Below are 22,530 nucleotides of genomic sequence, written 5' to 3' on the forward strand. Positions count from 1 at the left end.
TCTGGCAGGGAAGGGGTTACACAGTCTGTGATGTTCTGCAGTTGGAATTTTGCTCATTCAGTGCAGATTGGAAGTGTAACCAGTAAACATTTGGTGCTGACTCAGCTGAGACATCGGGATAAGTGAGTGATGTCACCCACTATGAGAGGTGACAGGTACCGAGGGGGTCAGAGTTTAATCTGCGAGAGGCTCATTAGTTACTACAAGCAGAGGGCACCTGTGAGGCAGGGTGACCCTGACACAGACAGGAGGGAGATATGGGACACGGAGTCTGTCCCTCCCACCGCAGGGTGACACAGTGACACAGACAGGAGGGAGATATGGGACACGGAGTCTGTCCCTCCCCCCGCAGGGTGACACAGTGACACAGACAAAAGAGAGATATGGGACATGGAGCCTGTCCCCTCCCCCCCCCCCCCGCAGGGTGACACAGTGACACAGACAGGATAGAGATATGGGACATGGAGCCTGTCCCCTTCCCCCTCCCCCCGCAGGGTGACACAGTGACACAGACAGGAGAGAGATATGGGACATGGAGCCTGTCCCTCCCCCCGCAGGGTGCAGGGCTGTCAACAGAAATCATGGGGCTCAGGACAAATGAAAGGAGCAGGAGCAGCACCCCCCCCCCCCCCCATAGTGCACCTATAACGGGGAAAAAATGTGCGCGCAACTTTTACTTAACTGTTTTCTTGTTATTGTTAATACGGAAAAAAACATTACATTACAATCTGTTTATTTTAATATTTTCAACAAAAGACAAAGATGCCCAGTGCTGCACCCAATGTGACAAAAGGCCTGGGGGGGTTCAGTATGGGCCTGGGGGGGGTAAGTATAGGCCTGGGGGGAGGAATTAAGTATGGGCCTGGGGGGGTTCAGTATGGGCCTGGGGGGGTTCAGTATGGGCCTGGGGGGGTAAGTATAGGCCTGGGGGGGGAATTAAGTATGGGCCTGGGGGGGGGGTAAGTATAGGCCTGGGGGGAGGAATTAAGTATGGGCCTGGGGGGGGGGGGGGGGGTAAGTATAGGCCTGGGGGGAGGAATTAAGTATGGGCCTGGGGGGGGTTCAGTATGGGCCTGGGGGAGGGGTTAAGTATAGGCCTGGGGGGGGGATTAAGTATGGGCCTGGGGGGGTTAAGTATGGGCCTGGGGGGGTTAAGTATAGGCCTGGGGGGGCAATTAAGTATGGGCCGGGGGGGGGGTGGAGGTTAAGTATGGGCCTGGTGAAGGGGGGGGGGTTAAGTAGGGGCCTGGTGAAGGGGGGGGTTAAGTATGGGCCTGGTGAAGGGGGGGTTAAATATGGGCCAGGGTTAAGTATGGGCCTAAGGGGTAAAGTACAGTATGGGACTAAAATGAATTACAGTACCTCTCTTCACCTGGTCCGCTGTGGGGGCCTTCGATGGGTCAGCGAGGGGGCTTTCAACTGGCCCGCGGGGGGAGGCTTCAACCAGCCTGCGCTTCAACCGGCCAGGGGGGAAGGGGGGTGTGTGGAGCCTTCATCCGGCTGGAGGGAGTGGGGGGGCTTCAATTGGCAGGCAGTGGGGCTGGTTTCGGAGGGAAGATAGAAGGCACGTGGTTGGGTGACTGATGACTGCCTGGGTGGGGAACTGAATGCCTGGGTGGGTGGGTGACTGCCTGGGTAGATGGGTGACTGACTGACTGGGTGACTGACTGCGTGGGTAGGTGGGTGACTGACTGCCTGGGTGGGTGACTGACTTACTGACTGGGTGGGTGACTGACTGTCCGACTAGGTGGGTGACTGACTGTCTGGGTGGGTGACTGACTGCCTGGGTGGGTGACTGCCTTGGTAGGTGACTGACTGACTGCATGGGTAAGTGGGTGACTGACTGCATGGGTAGATGGGTCACTGACTGCCTGGGTGGGGGACTGACTGCCTGGGTGACGGACTGCCTGGGTTAGTGACTGACTGCCTGGGTGGGTGGGTGACTGACTGACTGTCTGGGTGACGGACTGCCTGGGTTAGTGACTGACTGCCTGGGTAGGTGACTGACTTACTGCCTGGGTGGGTGACTGCCTGGGTGGGTGACTGCCTTGGTAGGTGACTGACTGACTGCCTGGTGGATGACTGACTGCATGGGTAGGTGGGTGACTGACTGCCTGGGTGGGGGACTGACTGCCTGGGTGACTGACTGCCTGGGTGGGGGACTGACTGCCTGGGTGACGGACTGCCTGGGTTAGTGACTGACTGCCTGGGTGGGTGGGTGACTGACTGACTGTCTGGGTGACGGACTGCCTGGGTTAGTGACTGACTGCCTGGGTAGGTGACTGACTTACTGCCTGGGTGGGTGACTGCCTGGGTGGGTGACTGCCTTGGTAGGTGACTGACTGACTGCCTGGTGGGTGACTGACTGCATGGGTAGGTGGGTGACTGACTGCCTGGGTGGGGGACTGACTGCCTGGGTGACTGACTGCCTGGGTGGGTGACTGACTGCCTGGGTGGGTGGGTGGTTGACTGCCTGGGTGGGTGACTGACTGCCTGGGTGGGTGGGTGACTGCCTGGGTGGGTGACTGACTGCCTGGGTGGGTGACTGACTGCCTGGGTGGGTGGGTGACTGCCTTGGTAGGTGACTGACTGCCTAGGTGGGTGACTGACTGCCTAGGTGGGTGACTGACTGCCTGGGTGGGGGACTGAATGCCTGGGTGGGGGACTGCCTGGGTAGATGGGTGTGTGACTGACTGCATGTGTAGGTGGATTACTGACTGCCTGGGTGGGTGTCTGACTGCCTGGGTGACTGACTGACTGACTAGGTGGGAGATTGACTGCGCTGGTAGGTGGGTGACTGACTGCCTGGGTGGGTGACTGATTGAGTGGGTGACTGCGTGGGTGGGTGCTGCCCGGGAAAGAAGGCTGGTGCAGGGGCAGCTGGGTTGGCGGGCACGGGCTTGCCATGGCACTTCCGCCCCCGCAGCCCCCGGTCCCCGTGGCTGCTGCCCGGGCCGGGAGGTAGGCGCGGGGGGAACAAGGTTGGCGTGCGCTCGCCAGGGCGCATCCCCCTCCAGCCCACAATCCCCTCGGGTGCCCATGCTGGTGGGGACACAAGATCGGTGGGGGGGGAGCAAGGAAGGGGTCTGGCGATTGGGGGGGGCAGCCAGCAGGACGCACGCCACTCATCCCATCCCTGGCCCTGCAGGTTGGACACCCTGCTTCCCTGCGCAGAGACCTCTGCTCTGCGCATGCGTACTGGGATCGCCGGAATTGTTTTTTTTCTGCCACTTTTTTTAATGACACGGGCACGGCCACGCAGGGGATCTGGGCAGCCGGGCCCCCTGACTCACCGGGCCTGGGACGCCAACCCCGGCAGACCCCTCCATTGGCGGCACTGGCAGGGTGACACAGTGTCACAGATAGGAGGGAGCTATGGGACATGGAGTCTGTCCCTCCCCCCGCAGGGTGACACAGTGACACAGACAGGAGGGAGATATGGGACATGGAGTCTGTCCCTCCCACCGCAGGGTGACACAGACAGAGGTGAGCTATGGGACACGGAGTCTGTCCCTCCCCCCGCAGGGTGACACAGTTGCCAATGGTCAGGTATTAAGGATTTCCCAAGTTTATAACCTGGCTCTATCCGTGTTTGCCCATCATGGGTTAGTGGGTCAGACCCCACTGATCCCAGCATGCTCTACCCCCCATTTTGAAGGCCATAAGGGGAAGGCGGTATAAACACTAGAAAAGGGTAATATTTAGTATAACAACCACTGTCATTAGGTCATTTCGCGCCTACATTGGACTGACCCTTTAACCCATTCCATTAACCCATCACAGGGCAGGGGGTGTCACAGGGCAAGGGGTGTCACAGGGCAAGGGGTGTCACAGGGCAGGTGGTGTCACAGGGCAAGGGGTGTCACAGTGTCACAGGGCAGGGGGTGTCACAGGGCTGGATGTGTCACAGAGCAAGGGGTGTCACGGAGATGGGTGCTCTGGACTTTGCTGCTGTTTTTCTCAACTGTCTGCCTCAGCAAATCTGCAGTCTCTGCGTGTTATTATATGGCTCAGTGTGTTATTATATCGTTCTGGGTGTTATTATATCGTTCTGTTATATAGCTCTGCGTGTTTTTATATCGCTCTGTTATTATATGGTTCTACGTGTTATTATATCGCGCTGCATGTTATTATATTGTTCTGCATGTCATTATTTAGTTCTGCGTCTTATTATATCGCTCTGCGTGTTATTATATTGCTCCGTGTGTTATTATATCGCTCTGCATGTTATTATATCGCTCTGCGTGTTATTATATCGCTCTGCGTGTTATTATATCGCTCTGTGTGTTATTATATCGCTCTGCATGTTATTATATCGCTCTGCGTGTTATTATATCACTCTGCGTGTTATTATATCTCTCTGCGTGTTATTATATCGCTCTGCATGTTATTATATCACTCTGCATGTGATTATAATGCTCTGCATGTCATTATATCGCACTGCATGTTATTATATCGCTCTGCATGTGATTATATCAGTCTGCATGTTATTATACCTCTCTGCGTGTTATTATATCGCTCTGCATGTTATTATATCGCTCTGCGTGTTATTATATCACTCTGCGTGTTATTATATCTCTCTGCGTGTTATTATATCGCTCTGCATGTTATTATATCACTCTGCATGTGATTATAATGCGCTGCATGTCATTATATCGCACTGCATGTTATTATATCGCTCTGCATGTGATTATATCAGTCTGCATGTTATTATACCTCTCTGCGTGTTATTATATCGCTCTGCGTGTTATTATATCGCTCTGCGTGTTATTATATCGCTCTGCGTGTTATTATATCACTCTGCATGTTATATCACTCTGCATGTTATTATATCACTCTACATGTTATTATATCGCTCTGCGTGTTATTATATAGCTCTGTGTGTTATTATATCACTCTGCATGTCATTATATTGCTCTGCGTGTCATTATATTGCTTGCATATCATTATATTGCTCTGCATATCATTATATTGCTCTGCATGTTATATTAGTCTGCATGATATATCGCTCTGCATGATATTATATTGCTCTGTGTGATATTGTATGGGTCTGCATGTTATTATATTAGTCTGTGTGATATTGCTTGGCTCTGCATGTTATTATATTAGTCTGTGTGATATTGTTTGGCTCTGCATGTTATTATATTAGTCTGTGTGATATTGTTTGGCTCTGCATGTTATTATATTAGTCTGTGTGATATTGTATGGCTCTGCACGTTGTTATATTACTCTGTGGGATATTGTATGGCTCCGTATGTTATTAGATTGCTTGACAGGTTAGTATATGATTATTTCTTACGTACAACATATTTGTAGCGGTAAATTATAATGTTAACAACATAACTCTGTGCCCAGGGCATACTTGAAAACGAGAGTTAACTCTCAATGTATTACTTCTAGGTAAAATATTTAATAAATAAATCTGCAAGTTATTATATCTTTATAGCTGTTATTATATTTCTATATGTGTTATCTCTCTCTCTATACATGTTATTATAACTCTATGCATGTTATTATATCTCTATACGTTATAATATTTATATACATGTTATTATATCTCTATACGTTATTATATCTATATACATGTTATTATATCTTAATGCATGTTATTATATCTCTATACATGTTATTATATATTTATGTTATTATATCTCTACATGTTATTATATCTATATACATGCTATTATATATTTATGTTATTATATCTCTATACATGTTATATATTTATGCATGTTATTACATATCTATATGTGTTATTATATTTATATACATGTTATTATATTTATATACATGTTATTATATCTATATGCATGTTATTATATTTGTATACATGTTATTATATCTTTATGCATGTTATTATATTTATATATGTTATTATATCTTTATGCATGTTATTATATCTCTATACAGTATATGTTATTATATCTCTATGCATGTTTTTTATATGTTATCATGTTTGTATATGTTATTATATTTCTATATATGTTATTATATCTTATGCATGTTTTTTATGCATGTTATTAGATCTTATACTTGTTTTTTATGCATGTTATTATATTTTATACTTGTTTTTTATGCATATTTTTTATGCATGTTTTTATGCATGTTATTATATCTTATACTTGTTTTTTATGCATGTTATTATATCTTATACTTGTTTTTTTATGCATGTTATTATATCTTATACTTGTTTTTATGCATGTTTTTTATGCATGTTATTATCTCTTATACTTGTTTTTATGCATGTTTTTTTATGCATGTTATTATATCTTATACTTGGTTTTTATGCATGTTTTTATGCATGTTATTATATGTTATACTTGGTTTTTATGCATGTTATTATATCTTATACTTGTTTTTTATGCATGTTTTTATATCTTATACTTGTTTTTATGCATGTTATTATATCTTATACTTGTTTTTATGCATGTTATTATATCTTATACTTGGTTTTTATGCATGTTTTTATATCTTATACTTGTTTTTATGCATGTTATTATATCTTATACTTGTTTTTATGCATGTTATTATATCTTATACTTGGTTTTTATGCATGTTTTTATGCATGTTATTATATCTTATTCTTGTTTTTATGCATGTTATATGTTATACTTGTTTTTTATGCATGTTTTTATATGTTATACTTGTTTTTTATGCATGTTATTATATCGTATTCTTGTTTTTATGCATGTTATATGTTATACTTGTTTTTTATGCATGTTTTTATATGTTATACTTGTTTTTTATGCATGTTTTTATATCTTATACTTGTTTTTTATGCATGTTATTATATCGTATTCTTGTTTTTATGCATGTTATTATCTCTAAACTGCCTCCCTGGCATTGAAGGGTTTAAAGGTTTGAGGACGGTAAACTCAATTAACTCAACTGGATTGTATGGAAATGTTGCTAACAATGGGTACACAATGGCTGCACAATGGTTACACAATGGCTCGGTGTAAATAGAATTGAATCCTAAAGATAATTTAATTTGCCCTCCCAGTCCCATACTCCCGGGGTAAACAGGCCGTCTGTAATGCCAATAGGATTTAGCAGAGGGTCTACACACAGTGTGGGGGTGTCACACCTAGGTGACAACTCTTGTCAGCTCTTTAGGGGGGAGTGTGTGTGTGTGTGTGTGTGTGTGTGTGTGTGTGTGTGTGTGTGTGTGTGTGTGTGTGTGTGTGTGTGTGTGTGTGTGTGTGTGTGTGTGTGTGTGTGTGTGTGTGTGTGTGTGTGTGTGTGTGTGTGTGTGTGTGTGTGTGTGTCTGCTGTGTCTCATTTACATCTAAAAGGGCTAAACTATTGTATTGAAAACAAATATTTCAAAAAGTGAAATTTAAACCTCATAAAAGTGTCAACAAAGTTACATTGAACCTAAAAAAAAATCACATTTATACCCCAAAAAGTAACATTTAAACCTAAAGATGACTCTGAAAATCTGACCTTAAAAGAAGTATTTAAAAAAAAAGTTTGGTAAATCAGTATTGCTGACCTGAGGAAGAGAGAACTCCCGACCGAAAGCTTAATATAGCTACTAATATAATGAGAGAGAGAGATTTGATAGTCCAAATGAAAAAGGTATCACCTAATACCAAAGTACTTTTTTTTTTTTTTTAAAGTTGAAATTTTACCTAAAATAAAGTAATTGTGAAAAACTCAAATTCTAACCTAAAAAAAGAAAATGTGAACCTGAAACACACTACATTTTTAACCTAAAACAGTCACATTTTTGTATTAGACGAAGTGCTATTTATGTTGTGCCGTCCCCCCCCCCCCCCCCCAGGATGAGAGATACATTACTGTAGATATTACATTAGTGGGACCGACGCTTTAATCTAAACCCCCACTTTCTGCTGCTTGTCCAAGACTACACCTCCCGTGAGCCCTTGCGCGGGGGCTTTGTGCGTCACCTCACCTGTTCTGGAAGGTGATTGGTGCTGCCGGTTGGTGACGTCGAAGAGTGTCCAGGCTTGAAAAACAGCTGCAGGGGGCGGGCTGGGGTCAGAGTGCGCGGAGAAGGTCCCTGGGGAGGGCAGGAGCAGCACTGACCAACACCGTTTACTTACCACCGCCTGCCTCTACCCCCCTGCCTCTACCCCCCTGCACTGACTTTCTGCCCCTCTCTTTACCCCCCTGCACTGACTTTCTGCCCCTCTCCCCTGACTTTTCCCCCTGCCTTGTTCACCAACTCCCCCCCCCCAGGGTCCTCCGTATTTACCCCCTCCCCTTGCGCTGACTTGTTGCCCCTCTGCCCACTGACGCCCCACTGCACTGGTTATTTCCCTCCCCCATGCTCTTATTGCCCTCCTGATCTCATGTCCTGACTGTTTGCCCCCCCCCCATCACTTTTTCCGCTTGTTACCCCTTCTGCCCCCCCCCCGCACGGAACGCCTGCCCCGTTGCCCCCATGAGGGTTTCGGACACCCAGTGTTACTGCCTCCGGGGTCGGGAGGATTGCTACCCCGGCTGCCAGGCTGGCTGCCCCCACAGAAGGGTGAAGGTAAGTGCGGCAATACGAGGGTGGGGGTTACTTGCACTGGGGAGAGGCAGTGTATTTGCCTTGTGTGCTGCGGTATATAACTTCCTGCGCTGCAGACCCTTGCCAGGCCTGCCTGCTTGGCGGAGTCACAGAGCGGGCAGAGGTCGCAGTCTCCTGGGTCTGTCAGCTTTCGAGCCCAGTGTTATTGTACTGCTGTGCTATATGTGACCCCCCCTCCCCCCTTCACCTATATAAACGGCTCCGTGTCTGTATAATCTATAGCTGTATAGTATCCTATATCTTTCCTCTTGTATATACAGTTTGTTCTCGGTGTGTATGTATAATATATGTACAAAGCAGCAATCCCTCCCAGCATTAGACTGTACTAATGGCAGGGACATGTTTTAATGGGGCATTTTTGTTGGTTTGGGGCCTTTTTTCACCCACATCTGCCCCCTGTAAGTATATTAAGGTGAGCGGGTAACACTGAGACTTGGGATGGGTGTGATTTCTCTGGCTGCTCCCTTTGTCTGTCAGAGATCAACAAGTCTGCAGAGGTAACCCCCACTCACCCCCCGCCCCCCCATCTCTACTGGCTCTCTGAGGACAGGCAGATAAGGGTTAAATCACTTGATCTACATAATAAACCCCAAACTTTCAAGAGTTTTCCTCTTGCTCTGGTAAACAATACTGGTTAACAAAGGTTTCTACAATTTAGAGAGGGACTGGAAAACTGGTCTAATATGGCGTATGTATGTATGTATGTATGTATGTGTATGTATTTTTGCAAGAGGATAGCTATATGAGGGTACATTTAAATCGGTGTGTGGTGTGTATATATCTATCTCAGGTCTGCAACCCTGCCTTTCACCACTCACCTAGCATACAGTGCTTACACTGCAGCAAGGGACTCTGGGAAATGACATGCATTGTCTTGGGTCCACATTACATGGAAACACCTTAAGCCTGTGTACGCACACATTATACACACACACACACACACACACACACACACACACACACACACTACACGTGTGTGTACAATGCATCTCATCTCTGATGCCCTATTAGAGAGGTTTTGGAATCATCTTAATTGAACAATTAAATCATAATGTTACTTAACAAAAAAAAAAGTTGGCAACCCCAGAGTTATGCAGTTACTGAGGAAAATACAAGACATTAAGCAATCCGAAATCCCCAGAACAAGAATTGAAGATACAAAGGTTGTACAGGTAGTCCTTGTTATCCAACGTTTCACTTTTCAACGAATGGCATGTCCAACGCTTTACAATGTAACCCTAAGGGCCGTTATCCGACGCCTGAAGGCGTATATCCGACGATTTTAAGAAAATTCAATTGTGATGTGGTGACTCTAGAATAGATGATAAAAGCTTAAAGACAAAGCAGCAACCTCTGATTTGGGAAGAAGCTAGATGATGCAGCAATAAAACTGAGCTTATTATAGAGGGTTGAATGCTATCAACAAAAGTACACCGGGCATAATCCGGAAGACTAGGGCTACGGCCCCGCTGCACGCGCGTCTGCGCGCCAGGCGACGCGTGCAGCCGAGTTCCCCGGTCTGTGGTGATGGTGGCGTGACGGGCCGTGATGTCACCCGGCAGGTTGGCCCCCATTAGCTGAACCGCTGTGGGGCGTGGCCTAGCGCTCATTCGCAAGTCTGAGCAGGAGTTTGTCGGCGGGTCCGGCGCTATTGTGGGGCGGCTCTTGTCCCTGCAGCGTCCGCCACAGCGAGCGCCGCAGTAGCCAGCGGCGACCTGGCCTAAGAGCGACAAGAAACCACCAATGATGTTACCATGTGTTCTTCCAGAAGTGGCAAAAGCAATACAATCCATGAAGTATGTGAAGGCTCCTGGGGAAGGAGGAATTGCAAAACATACAGAACCCCTTTATAAGCTCATATTGAACCCCCAAAATAACCACAACAAAGGAAGAATTACAACTGAACTCTTGATTTGAAGCTGGGGAAGAAGTAGAGGAAACCCTTCCAAGACTCTTAAAAATGCGCAGGCGGTTGCCGAGGTCCCGCTCTCTTCCCCAGGGCATTTAAATTAAATGCCGGGGGACCGCACGGGGCCTCTGCAACCTTTACTTGCCGGGTTCAGGATGCGTGACCATGGCAACACAGCGGGGTCAAATGATGCTGCGGGTCATGTGACGTCACGGATACCCTGGTAACGAGATGATGCTGCGGGTCGTGTAATGTCACATGACCAAAGGGCAGCCTGCTAGGTAAGGGGGGGGGGCGAACAATGGAGAGCAGGTGGGGGGCGAAGCAAGAGAAGTATGCCCACCCCCGGTGTACATACACACTACATAGGTATGTTCATATATAGATGTTCACAAACATACTATGACTACACAGTACAAAATGTCTCTTCTATACATGCACAGCTATTTGAATACACCCGTCTGTAGGTGTAGTGTGTGCGCTTGTATGTATACACCGTCCTGTCACTCGCTCCTCCTGTGCTTATACCTCTGTAATGTCACCGGGCAGGTTTGCGGGCTCACCACTGTCTGTGCGTGACCGGGCACGTGTCCTATGTGCGTGCACATGCAGCTGTTGAACTGCTATACCGGCAGGGCGGTTTAACCTGTGCACTGCCAGAGGGGCCAGGAATACGTATGATGGGGGGGATATCTAAACATGCATGCTGTGATGTATAGTGGTAACTGGTAGCCTCCTGCCCCTGGGGTACCTGCATGCCACCTCTGCTGGGTGTATCCGTAGCCCGAGGCGTTGTGTGTTTGTTATGGGTGATGTAACGGCTGCGTAGGGTTACATACAGTGTGCACATGCGCATGACTCGCTGCTGCCTCTTTTTTGTGTGCTCTGATTGGTCGGGGGGAGCTGCCGGTCATGGTTCCGCCCCCATGACGCCGCTGGTCTTTTTTTAACACCACTTTGTTTTCGATTTCAACAGGACCGCTGTGATGCAGTGAAAGAGCCGGAGAGGGGACCCAGCGCGTTTATACCAGTCACACAGGTAGGAGGATGGGGCAACTTTATAGGGTCGTGTCTTGGAGTTCCTATTCTTGGATTTATGGGTTTTTGTATCAGTGTAGTTTGTTTTAATTATTGGGTCTGTAGGATGAGTGGAGGGGTCACCCCTATACCCCAGCTAATGATGTGACACATGCCTTCTGTCATTGTCACATGGGAACAAGAGGGATGTGATGCTCTCAATTGTGACCAGTCCTGTATTGTACATCCAATATTGTTTAAATCCACTGTGGGTTGATCTGTATAACGATAGAGTGCCCCCAATAAAGTTGATTCACAACTGGTGGGACAGACGTGGAGTCAGCCAGACCCTCACTAGATTACAGTGTTTCAAACCCAACCAGTGTAATAGAAATGAGTGGTCAATGACCATGGTAAGCAGGAATAAATGAAAGGCGCTATGGCTCTTTACCTGTACTACCAGGGGGGCACTCGTGTCGTCGGCGGCGTGCGGTCCATCCTTTGAAGATCCAGAAGAGTAGAGAGCGTTGATAGCGCACTGCCAGAGAGTCCTGAGAGTATCAATCAGGAAAGAGAAATAGCCAGCCCACTCCAAAAGTGAAAAAATATTGTCAGGTTTATTGCATGCTGAAAATACACACAGGGAACGGACAGGTAAACGCACCTACGCGTTTCGTACTAAGTGTACTTTATCAAGGTGACCAAGTATAAAACAGCGGTATTAAAGCACTATGGTCACCTTGATAAAGTACACTTAGTACGAAACGCGTAGGTGCGTTTACCTGTCCGTTCCCTGTGTGTATTTCCAGCATGCAATAAACCTGACAATATTTTTTCACTTTTGGAGTGGCCTGGCTGTTTCTCTTTCCTGATTGATACTCTCAGGACTCTCTGGCAGTGCGCTATCAACGCTCTCTACTCTTGTCATTGTCACCCTGTGGTGGGAGGGACCAGTCTCCATGTCCTGTCAGTCACCCTGTGCTGGGCTTTTGTCTTACAGAGAGCAGTTGGGGGCCCCCGACAGAACCCCCTGGGTGAGAATATTGGCACAGTGATGGGTTTGCACCCTGAATACCTTCGCAGCTTCGGGAAGACGCATCATCAGCTTCTACACATGGACGGAGCCCTGTCCCTGCCAGAGAGGCACTATGTGGCCATAATGGTGAGGGCCCTATAGAGCGCACAGTGTAACCCCTTCCCTGCCACAGAGCACCACGGTGTAACCCCTTCCCTGCCACAGAACCGCACAGCACACCACGGTGTAACCCCTTCCCTGCCACAGTGCTTTGCAGTGTAACCCCTTCCATGCCATTGCACCTGCTATATATTCCTTTTTATAGCTTGCCTAATATCCTCTCTGTACCCCCCCCCCCCTCCCCTGTCTCAGGCCGCCGCTCGGCACCAGTGTGCCTACCTGGTCTCTCTGCACTCGTCCTGCTTCCTGCAGGTTGGGGGGGATCCTTGCTGGCTACAGGGGCTGAACTGTGCCCCCCAAAAATTACACAGCCTCAACGACATCAACAAAATCCTCGCTCACCGACCCTGGCTGATAACCAAGGACCACATTCAGGTGAGGGCATGCAGGGAAAGGGGGGGGGGGGGTGGGACATGGTAGGTGCATATGGGTGGGGGGGGGGTGTTAGGTGCATATGGGTGGGGAGGTGCGCACGGGTGAGGTATTTGACATAAGAAAATGGTTATAGGGGGCAATAAATCTCGGGCAGGGGAGGGTGAGCTCGGGACAGGGTGGTTATTGGTGTTGAGTTGTGGTCTTTACTTTGGTATATCTGCCTCCCCCTCCCTCCCCCCCCCCAGTCTCTCCTCCGTACCGGCGGGAGCCACGTCTGGTCGTTGGCCGAGCTGATCCACGCTGTGGTCCTCCTCACTCACTTCCACTCTCTGGCTTCCTTCGTCCTGGGCTGTGGGATCTACCCCCAGAAAGCGCCCGAGGGCCTCCCCAGGCCCCCATCCCCTGAGGAGCGTCTCAACCCGGTGAGTGTATATACATGGGCGCAATGCTCTGCGGGGGGGGTGTCTGTATACGCGGGCACTAATGTTTTATTATAATTACACCGGAATGCAATGCTCTGCAGTAGGTGTGTATTTACACAGGGCTGCAATGCTCTGCAGGAGGTATATATGTGTGTCTAATTACACAGGGTTGCGATGCTCTGCAGGAGGTTGAGCGTCTTGTTGCTCAGATAAAGCGCCTGGAGGAGGGAGAGGAGGAGGCCAGTCAGGAGGAGATGGACACCAGATTTGAGATGGAGAAGAGGGACAGTTTGCTGGTCACCCCCAACGGTGTGTATATTAAATCGCTCCCTCGTTGCATGTAATGTTTACGTACTGTACATTAATATCTGTAGAGATCTATGTAATAGACCTAGATACGCTTATTAATTTAGCCTTTCTCATTGGTTACTCCCTACAGATGACGTCGCCCAGTCTTTGCGTCCTCCCAGCATCCTCTGCTTTGTGGAGGACACAGATTTCGCCTACATAGACTTCACCCGGCGGGGGGAGCAGGCTCCGCCCACATTCCGCGCCCAGGTAACCTGCACCCCATTTCCTGCTGGCTGCCATTTTGACATCCGTAGAGGAGAAAGTATCTAAGCCCGAACAGCGAGTTTAATGGTCTTGAAGTAGCCAATTAGCTGGTAATGGGGTTTTGGTTGTGGGCGGATAGTGAAGTCAGTCCTATAACGATTTGAGGTGTGGCCCTATCAAGACATCCCATAGAATACACCGTAGAGCAGGGGTGGGCAACTCAAGTCCAAGGGCCACCAACGGGTCAGGTTCAGGATATCCCTGCTTCAGCACAGGTAGCTCAATCAGAGGGCTCTGACTGAGCCACCTATACTGCAGCAGGAATAGCCTGACCTGTTGGTGGCCCTTGGACTGGAGTTGTCCACCGCTGCTGTATAGGTTGATCCTGTGGGAGGCTCGTTAAGACATCACAGCGATCCCAGGGCTTGTTTCATGGGGAATTCAGGGCGACCATATTTTAACCCCACTCTGCATACAATGTGGATACTTCTCCTCCCTGGGGTGGGAAACAGCTGGAGAATTTTAGGGTGGAAACAGGATGCAGGGATTGTGAAATCTGTCTTAATAGGGACGATGAGGGAGATAAAGGGGGTTCCTACTGTAGGGGAAAGTGTGGGAAAGCCAGGAGATTGCCATCAAAGGTCAATAGTGTTCTTAATGGGGTAATGTATAAAGACTTCTATTAGGGGAAATTAAGGGGATTTGTAATCAGTTGATGTCCCAATATGGGACTCGAGGGTGCAGCCTGTAATGCCTGAGGATTAGGCCAACCCTTACCCCTGCTCCATACCTTTTAGGACTACACATGGGAGGACCACGGCTACTCGCTGATAAATCGCCTGTACCCAGAGGTGGGACAGCTGCTGGATGAGAAGTTCCAGGTGGTGTATAACCTGACGTATCACACCATCGCCACCCACAGCGACGTAGACACCTCCAAGCTGCGCCGCGCAGTCTGGAACTACATACACTGCATCTATGGGATCCGGTGAGGAGCGGCGCACTGCAGGGGAGGGGGGTCACACTACAGCATGCCGCGGGGGAGGGGTGTCACACCCCAATGCACTGGGGGAGGGGTTACCCCGCGCCGCTGACTTAACTCGCTTGCTTTTCCCCGGTAGGTATGATGATTATGATTACGGGGAGGTGAATCAGCTGTTGGAGCGGAGTCTGAAGGTTTACATGAAGACCGTGACGTGCTACCCTGAGAGAGTGTCACGCCATATATACTGCTCCTTCTGGAGACAGTTCAAACACTCCGAGAAGGTGAGACCCCAAATAAATCTCTCGCTGGGTCGCTTGGCTCCTAGGTGATGCTGACCTGTTTTACTCCCAACACTTTGTTGTCATTAGGTCACTTGTGACCGCTCTCCTCTGGGGGACCCCCTGACCACCTTTTTTTGTTCCCCATCTTTCCCAGGTCCACTTGAACTTGATCCTGCTAGAAGCCCGGATGCAGGCTGCCCTGCTGTACGCCCTCCGAGCCATCACACGCTACATGACCTGACCTGTGACCGAGGCCTGGTGAAGCAGTGTTTCTGACCCATTTTGACTGTGAAGGGGTTAATGTTTTGAAGCTGCAAGTCAGATTAACCCCCTGGCTGCTGCATTTCCGTTGCTGCGTCTTTGCACTGATTTGGGGAGTATCCACCCCAACACTCAAAGGGGGTGGGCTCCCCTTTTTTGCTGAAAGGTTGGTGTTCTATACACAATGTACATCCCCTTTTACTTGTAATACAGGGCTGTGCATGTGTATACAGCACACTACAACATACACGTATAGAACACCTACCAAGTGAATGTATATACCTTGTACCTGTGATGAGTACAAAGTAGTGTACAGGTATACAAAGTATTTACATATGTATAAGCCTGTATATAGCACACTACACCATACAGGTATATACACTGTAACACTCATCTGTCTTGTGATTTACATGTATAGATTAGATATGATCTCAGGCATATTTACACACGGAATAATCAACATTTATTCCATGCCCCTGCATCTTGCCGTCTGAGGGGTGCAGGGGGGGGTGTAAATCCTAACCTTTCCTCTTACACAGAAGGTTAAACCAAAAACCCTACAGGTTGCAGTATTCTCAAATATTCTATAGTTATATAGTGGGGAAATAAAACCCCGTATCTTCTACCTCTGAGTGTAAGGCACCTTAATTGCACAGGAAATTTTTTAGTGAATATTTTTCTTAGGTTCATGGCACTGTTGAATGTTTTTTTTCTTGGGGGGGATCTATAGGTCATGCACCTATAATTTATTGTTTGCCGTGTTATTGCCTTGTGCAGAAATGTTACTGGAGTATTTTTTTGTTAATTTGTGTGGACTAAATAAAGAATTTGCTTGTTTTATTGGCGTGGTGTTATTGTATGTAATATGCTGCGCACAAGTCCCAGAATTCTGCACCTGTTAGTATGTCTCTTTCATGGCTCACTCAAAGAAAAGAACAGCGTAGCACGTAAAGTGCAATATATTAAAAATAATAGCATGTGGCAATCCCAGTCGTATTTGAGTAACACAATACAGAAATGCAGTGCGGGTGCACAGCAGGGGCGGCGTCCAGAGCACAAGGTTCCGATCGTGTCACCTCCGGTGGCTATCGCATCCGGTACATGTACCCTGCGCCCAACTCTATCGCATCCGGTCTATGCAAAATCTGAATTAATACTTGATGCGTTTCGCTGTGGTGGCTGTCTCGTGACTCAATATTGTGAATCCTATTGATGTTGAATGGTAATTGGTATAATTACAAATTTGTTCCACAATTGTCAATATTGAGGACAAATGCCTTAAACATATTCTCAGCTCTAAACCCAGTACTGAATAAACATCAATGAATTAGTTATATACATGCATGATACAAAAACAAACACTTTAGACACTTTCTAAAATAAACAATACAATGACTTTTTTTGGGTTCTAATTAGATAAATCTGAATAAGTCTTACATTGAATTTAATTATCTGGAATGGGTATGAATAGAAGTCTTTATTTAGTGCCACCTAGGACATAATGCTTCACCGCAGTGTTTACAAATGACAATACTGGAACACATAATGGGAATAAGTGCTTAGGACTTTAGTAACAAGAGATAAATGGAGTACCTGCCTTGAAGAGCTTACGATCTAAATGTAAGGGTGTTCAACTGCAGTCCTCAAATCACCCCCCAAGTCAGGATACCCCAGCTTTCGCACAGGTGGCTCAGTCAAAGATTAAGCCAGCTGGGATAGTCTGAAAACCTGACCCTATGTTCTGCCTTTTCATTGAGTGAGCCATGAGACGCCATGAAAGAGAAGATAAAGAGCAAGTATATTAGAATTCATTCTGGTGCCTTTTTCCAATTTTTGTTATGCTGGTTTGCGCTCTATTATAAGAAATGTTCAATGACCTAAGCAGACTGAACACAGTCCTTGTGCAGGGTTGAGCTGCAGTATTCATTTATATATACACTCGTTATTCTATTTCACTATTTGGTTACACTGATTGCGCATGTTTATGTCCCTGAAATCTGCAGTCTGGGGGTCACCCTATTTATAAAATGTGTTACCAGGAAGTAATACATTGAGAGTTACCTCGTTTTCAGGTATGTCCTGGGCAGAGTTAAGATGACAAATACATGGTGTGCAGGGTATACATTATATATAAGGCTAAGGCCCCGCTCCCTCAGTCAGCACGCCCGCACTGCAGACAGGCGGCGCGCTGACCGGCACAGACCGCGCGATATGCGGTCTGTAGGGACCAGGGTGGGGGGGGGGGGGGCGTGGTTTGAGCGGAGGGACCCGCTACTCCCCCGCCCCCCCCCTCCCTAACCGGGCTCGGTCTCCCGGGCTGCAGGAGGGAGCTGCTGCTGGAAGGTAAGCAGCTCCCGCTCCCTCCCCCACAAATGCCACACACCACCCCCTACCTTGTGTAGGAAGCTGTCTGACCGCTCCTGCCCCCGCCGCTGATAGGCTCATCAGCGCACCACGTGACGCGTCACCGCTCGGGATCACAATTTTCTTGCATCCCCTGGCGGCTGACGCGTCACAGCGCGTTGTGAGCCGTACAGCGAGGGGGGACTGGCTCAGAAGGATTCCCCTGCTGGTGGGGAACGCTCACGCGGCCGCCCGCGCCGCCGGGCGCAGCGGGTCCCAGGCCTAAGACATTGCATGCACAGTTAGAGATAATATATATTATAGACGTATGTAACAGTTACAGACAAGATTAAAATGTGAGACCGTATGTGTGTGTATGTATATATATACATATATATATATATATATATATACACACACAGAACTGTGAGCCAGTCCCAATAATCTGCAGTCTGATGATCACCCTATATAACACAGGGCTATCTGAGTATCCCTATAATCTGCAGTCTGGGGGTCACACTATATAATACAGGAATATGTGAGTCTATCCCTATAATCCAGAGTCACTCCATATAAAATGACTGTCCTAAACATTTAAATGAGTTGTCTATACAAATGCTAACACAAACAATATACCCAGGGATCGCCATCTTCCGTACAGTGACGTCTGACGCTAGCTAACTCGTAGAAGGCCATGGTGTCAATGCTAGAAGACGCGTCGTGACATGTTACGTACGGAGCCAGACTCACATGGGAGCCGCCATCTTCCGTACATCTCCAGTCTACCCCATATTGAGTAGCAGGAAGGAATACTCCTCCGCCCGGCCTCGGCCCCGCGAATACCCGATGCGCCGCGGCCTCGCACTGCCTGGCTCCGCAGTCCGCACCCTAAGGTCGGTTAGCTGCCTGGGTTCCGGTGGTTCAGACCGGGAGCCCGGGGGAGAGAATGGAGCATGCTGGGAGTTGTAGTTTGGGGTTGTACTTCAGTCTTGCATGCACTGGGTCGCACCATACAGGGTGACACTCCCAGTGAAGGGGTGAGGGCACGCAGGGGACACAGACAGGTAGATAGTTGGCAACGTATTGGGGTGAGGGGACACAGACTGGTGACAGGGTGAGAGGTCAAATGGGGGGAAGTGTGCCATCCTGTTAGGTTAGAGCACAGGTGACACTAATTTGGAGAGGGGACACCAATTAGATTGTAAGCTGTTCGGAACAGGGACTCCTTTTCCTAAATGTTACTTTGAAGTCTGAAGCACTATCTTCCCTTTGTGTTATTTATATCTTGTGTTATCTATATCTTATTATTTATATGATTGTAACTATTACTGCTGTGATGCGCTATGTACATTAGTGGCGCTATACAAATAAAGACATACATACTTGGGTGAGGGGAGAGGGGACATTACTTGGGTGAGGGGACTGGGGACAATAATTGGGAGAGGGGACAGATCACCCTATTGGCTGAGGGGACACTGTTGGCAGTTGACACCCCATTAGAGTGACCGGACAAGAGGGCAGGCAACACTCCATTGGGGTGAGGAGATTCAGGGCCCTGTGTGTTACACATCTGCAGGAAGTAAGGCGCCCCAGCATTTGCTGCACAGTTTGTGTGTTTCTGTGTTTATATGTCTATATTTCAGTGTCCTGTCCCTGTCTCTGTTACAGGGTGCTGGGATTTTGCAATGGAGGCTCCTCCCGTCAGCACAATGCCCGTCTCAGGAGGGACCATCAACATGATGGAGTATTTACTGCAAGGTGACAACTGCCCTGTCCAGCAGAGCTTACACTCCAATATACAGAGGGGTACATGCATCTATAAGACAGAGAGAGGGGGATCCTGCCCCGCAGAGCTTACAATCTAACACACAGATACATTGTCATGTCCGTCATTAATTATTGCATCCGTTTGCAATTAGCATGTCGACTAGTAATTGTGTCCATCAGTAATTGGCATGTCTGTCATTAGTCATCGCATCCGTCAGTAATGATCATGTCTTTCAGGAATTAACATATCTGTCATTAATGAATATGTCCGGTATTAAATACCGTGTTTGTTATTTATCACGCCCCCCTCACTAACGAGTTTCCCCCCCCCCCCCTCCCACATCATCTCTCAGGCAGCATCCTTGACCAGGGCTTGGAGAGCCTCCTCCACCGCCTGCGCGGTCTCTGCGATAACATGGAGCCCGAGACCTTCGCCGACCATGAGAGCGTCTTCCTGCTCAAGGGTCAGCAGGCCAGCCCCTTCGTCCTGCGAGCCCGCCGCTCTCTTGATCGTCCGGCTGCCCCCTGGCACCTGCGCTACCTGGGTCAGCCGGAGGCGGGTGACCGGAGCAGGCACGCGCTGGTCCGCAACTGCGTGGACATTGCCACCTCCGAGGCTCTGCCCGACTTCCTGCAGGAGATGGGCTTCAGGATGGACCACGAGTTTGTGGCCCGGGGCCACGTGTTCCGGAAGGGCGCCATGAAGGTGGCGGTGTACAAGGTCTTCCGGGTGCTGGTGGCGGGCACGGTGGAAGGGGCGGAGCCGCTCTCGCTATCGTACCTGGTGGAGCTAAGCGCGGTGGCACCTGCAGGGCAGGACGCCGTGGCTGACGATGTGAGGGGCTTCGCAGAGCAGCTGAGACCACTGGTGCAGCTGGAGAAGATCGACCCCAAACGGCTGATGTGAGGGGAGTGGTGGAGATGGACACATAGGTGCCGGGGGAAGGGGTTACACTGCGACGCTCTGCATGCCTTTCTGGCGGGGAAGGGGTTACACTGCGACGCTCTGCATGCCTTTCTGGCAGGGAAGGGGTTACACTGCGACGCTCGGCATGCCTTTCTGGCAGGGAAGGGGTTACACTGCGACGCTCGTCGTGCCTTTCTGGCAGGGAAGGGGTTACACTGCGACGCTCTGCATGCCTTTCTGGCGGGGAAGGGGTTACACTGCGACGCTCGTCATGCCTTTCTGGCGGGGAAGGGGTTACACTGCGACGCTCGTCATGCCTTTCTGGCAGGGAAGGGGTTACACTGCGACGCTCGTCGTGCCTTTCTGGCAGGGAAGGGGTTACACTGCGACGCTCGTCATGCCTTTCTGGCAGGGAAGGGGTTACACTGCGACGCTCGTCGTGCCTTTCTGGCAGGGAAGGGATTACACTGCGACGCTCGTCGTGCCTTTCTGGCGGGGAAGGGGTTACACTGCGACGCTCGTCGTGCCTTTCTGGCGGGGAAGGGGTTACACTGCGACGCTCGTCGTGCCTTTCTGGCAGGGAAGGGGTTACACTGCGACACTCGTCATGCCTTTCTGGCGGGGAAGGGGTTACACTGCGACGCTCTGCTTGCCTTTCTGGCAGGGAAGGGGTTACACTGCGACACTCGGCATGCCTTTCTGGCAGGGAAGGGGTTACACTGCGACGCTCGGCATGCCTTTCTGGCGGGGAAGGGGTTACACTGCGACGCTCGTCGTGCCTTTCTGGCGGGGAAGGGGTTACACTGCGACGCTCTGCTTGCCTTTCTGGCGGGGAAGGGATTACACTGCGACGCTCTGCTTGCCTTTCTGGCAGGGAAGGGGTTACACTGCGACGCTCGTCGTGCCTTTCTGGCAGGGAAGGGATTACACTGCGACGCTCTGCTTGCCTTTCTGGCAGGGAAGGGGTTACACTGCGACGCTCGGCATGCCTTTCTGGCAGGGAAGGGGTTACACTGCGACGCTCTGCATGCCTTTCTGGCAGGGATGGGGTTACATTGCGATGCTCTGCATGCCTTTCTGGCAGGGATGGGGTTACATTGCGATGCTCTGCAGGGCTCTCTGTATCTCAGACGTTGTGACGATCACCCAATGCAAATCATTTTTATTACATTTATTTTCTATAACTCCGTGTCGTGTCCCTTATTGCGCACTCCTATAATCAGACAGCGCTCCTTTATCACAAAACAAACAGATACAAAGCGCATCATGCAGAATACAAAAGTGTTAAATAATACGTGACTTATATAAGTGACAAATATATCAAATGCAGCCCCTCATCCAGCTCTGAGGTGCTCCATGGGGAAGACCCTCCACTGGGTCACAGAAATACAGACACAAAGTTGGAGTGTGACTCTAGGGAACCACACGTGGGGTAAAGAAAACACACAAATAGTGCAGTTCTGTGTGATACAGTGTGTGTTGTTAGGTATAAGGGTAACAGATACACTCACAGGTTAGCTGGATAAAGTAGACATGTATTGTACTCAAACTGGGAAATCAGAAGTTAAACCTTGGAAAAGAGACCTCAAGCCTCAGAGTCGGAAGGGATATCCTGCACCCAATGGTGTTAGATGGATGTCCAAGATGACTTTGAGCTTGTATGTATATCAGATCATCTCTCCTGTATGTTATATATATAGAGAGAGAAAATGGACATAGTGCAAGTATTGCTTTGAATAACAATTAAAAGAAGTAAACACACAGTATTCAACTCACATGCTACAAGTAAAAAGTAGGCATTGAGACCACCCCGGATCTCGGCACGGACCCCGCCTCCGCCGATGCTCCGTCCCAGACTCCACCACAACAGCAAAGTGTCTGTGCTGGCCGCGCTAGCCTCCACAGATGGAAGAACAGCAAATAGCGTCTCAGTGGACAAAGAAGTGGTCACTGCGGTGGCAAAGTCCAGCC

The 22,530-nt window shown here is 48.8% G+C and overlaps 2 protein-coding genes across 3 annotated transcripts; both read left to right on the forward strand.

The window, feature by feature from the left end:
• The first annotated feature begins 7,991 nt into the window (after window positions 1–7,991).
• Window positions 7,992–16,382, forward strand: SESN2 (sestrin 2). Of its 2 annotated transcripts, none has more exons than XM_075603890.1 (10): window positions 7,992–8,503; window positions 11,428–11,490; window positions 12,469–12,630; window positions 12,856–13,038; window positions 13,284–13,460; window positions 13,646–13,769; window positions 13,900–14,018; window positions 14,813–15,003; window positions 15,137–15,281; window positions 15,436–16,382. In XM_075603890.1, the coding sequence occupies exons 1-10, from the start codon at window positions 8,411–8,413 to the stop codon at window positions 15,520–15,522; spliced, it is 1,344 nt and encodes a 447-aa protein (XP_075460005.1). In that variant the 5' UTR covers window positions 7,992–8,410; the 3' UTR covers window positions 15,523–16,382. The 2 variants fall into 2 exon arrangements, with proteins under 2 accessions (XP_075460005.1, XP_075460004.1); XM_075603889.1 differs by having other exon boundaries at window positions 7,993–8,503; window positions 13,628–13,769.
• A 2,242-nt stretch (window positions 16,383–18,624) lies between these two features.
• MED18 (mediator complex subunit 18) lies at window positions 18,625–21,743 on the forward strand. The gene is made up of 3 exons (XM_075603891.1): window positions 18,625–18,778; window positions 19,554–19,643; window positions 20,006–21,743. Exons 2-3 carry the CDS (start codon window positions 19,571–19,573, stop codon window positions 20,557–20,559), a joined length of 627 nt encoding a protein of 208 aa, XP_075460006.1. The 5' UTR covers window positions 18,625–18,778; window positions 19,554–19,570; the 3' UTR covers window positions 20,560–21,743.
• Window positions 21,744–22,530: the final 787 nt, after the last annotated feature.

This window comes from Ascaphus truei, chromosome 6 (assembly GCF_040206685.1).
Source record: "Ascaphus truei isolate aAscTru1 chromosome 6, aAscTru1.hap1, whole genome shotgun sequence".
In the NCBI taxonomy this organism is placed as follows: domain Eukaryota; kingdom Metazoa; phylum Chordata; class Amphibia; order Anura; family Ascaphidae; genus Ascaphus; species Ascaphus truei.

What these genes read in the sequence shown, in the direction of transcription:
- SESN2 (XM_075603889.1), top strand. Translation starts at nt 8,411, where the DNA reads ATGAGGGTTTCGGACACCCAGTGTTACTGCCTCCGGGGTCGGGAGGAT. An exon ending in GCCCCCACAGAAGGGTGAAG is followed by an intron (nt 8,504 to 11,427) that starts GTAAGTGCGGCA and finishes CGATTTCAACAG; the next exon opens with GACCGCTGTGATGCAGTGAA. An exon ending in AGTTCAAACACTCCGAGAAG is followed by an intron (nt 15,282 to 15,435) that starts GTGAGACCCCAA and finishes CATCTTTCCCAG; the next exon opens with GTCCACTTGAACTTGATCCT.
- MED18 (XM_075603891.1), top strand. Translation starts at nt 19,571, where the DNA reads ATGGAGGCTCCTCCCGTCAGCACAATGCCCGTCTCAGGAGGGACCATC. An exon ending in GATGGAGTATTTACTGCAAG is followed by an intron (nt 19,644 to 20,005) that starts GTGACAACTGCC and finishes ATCATCTCTCAG; the next exon opens with GCAGCATCCTTGACCAGGGC.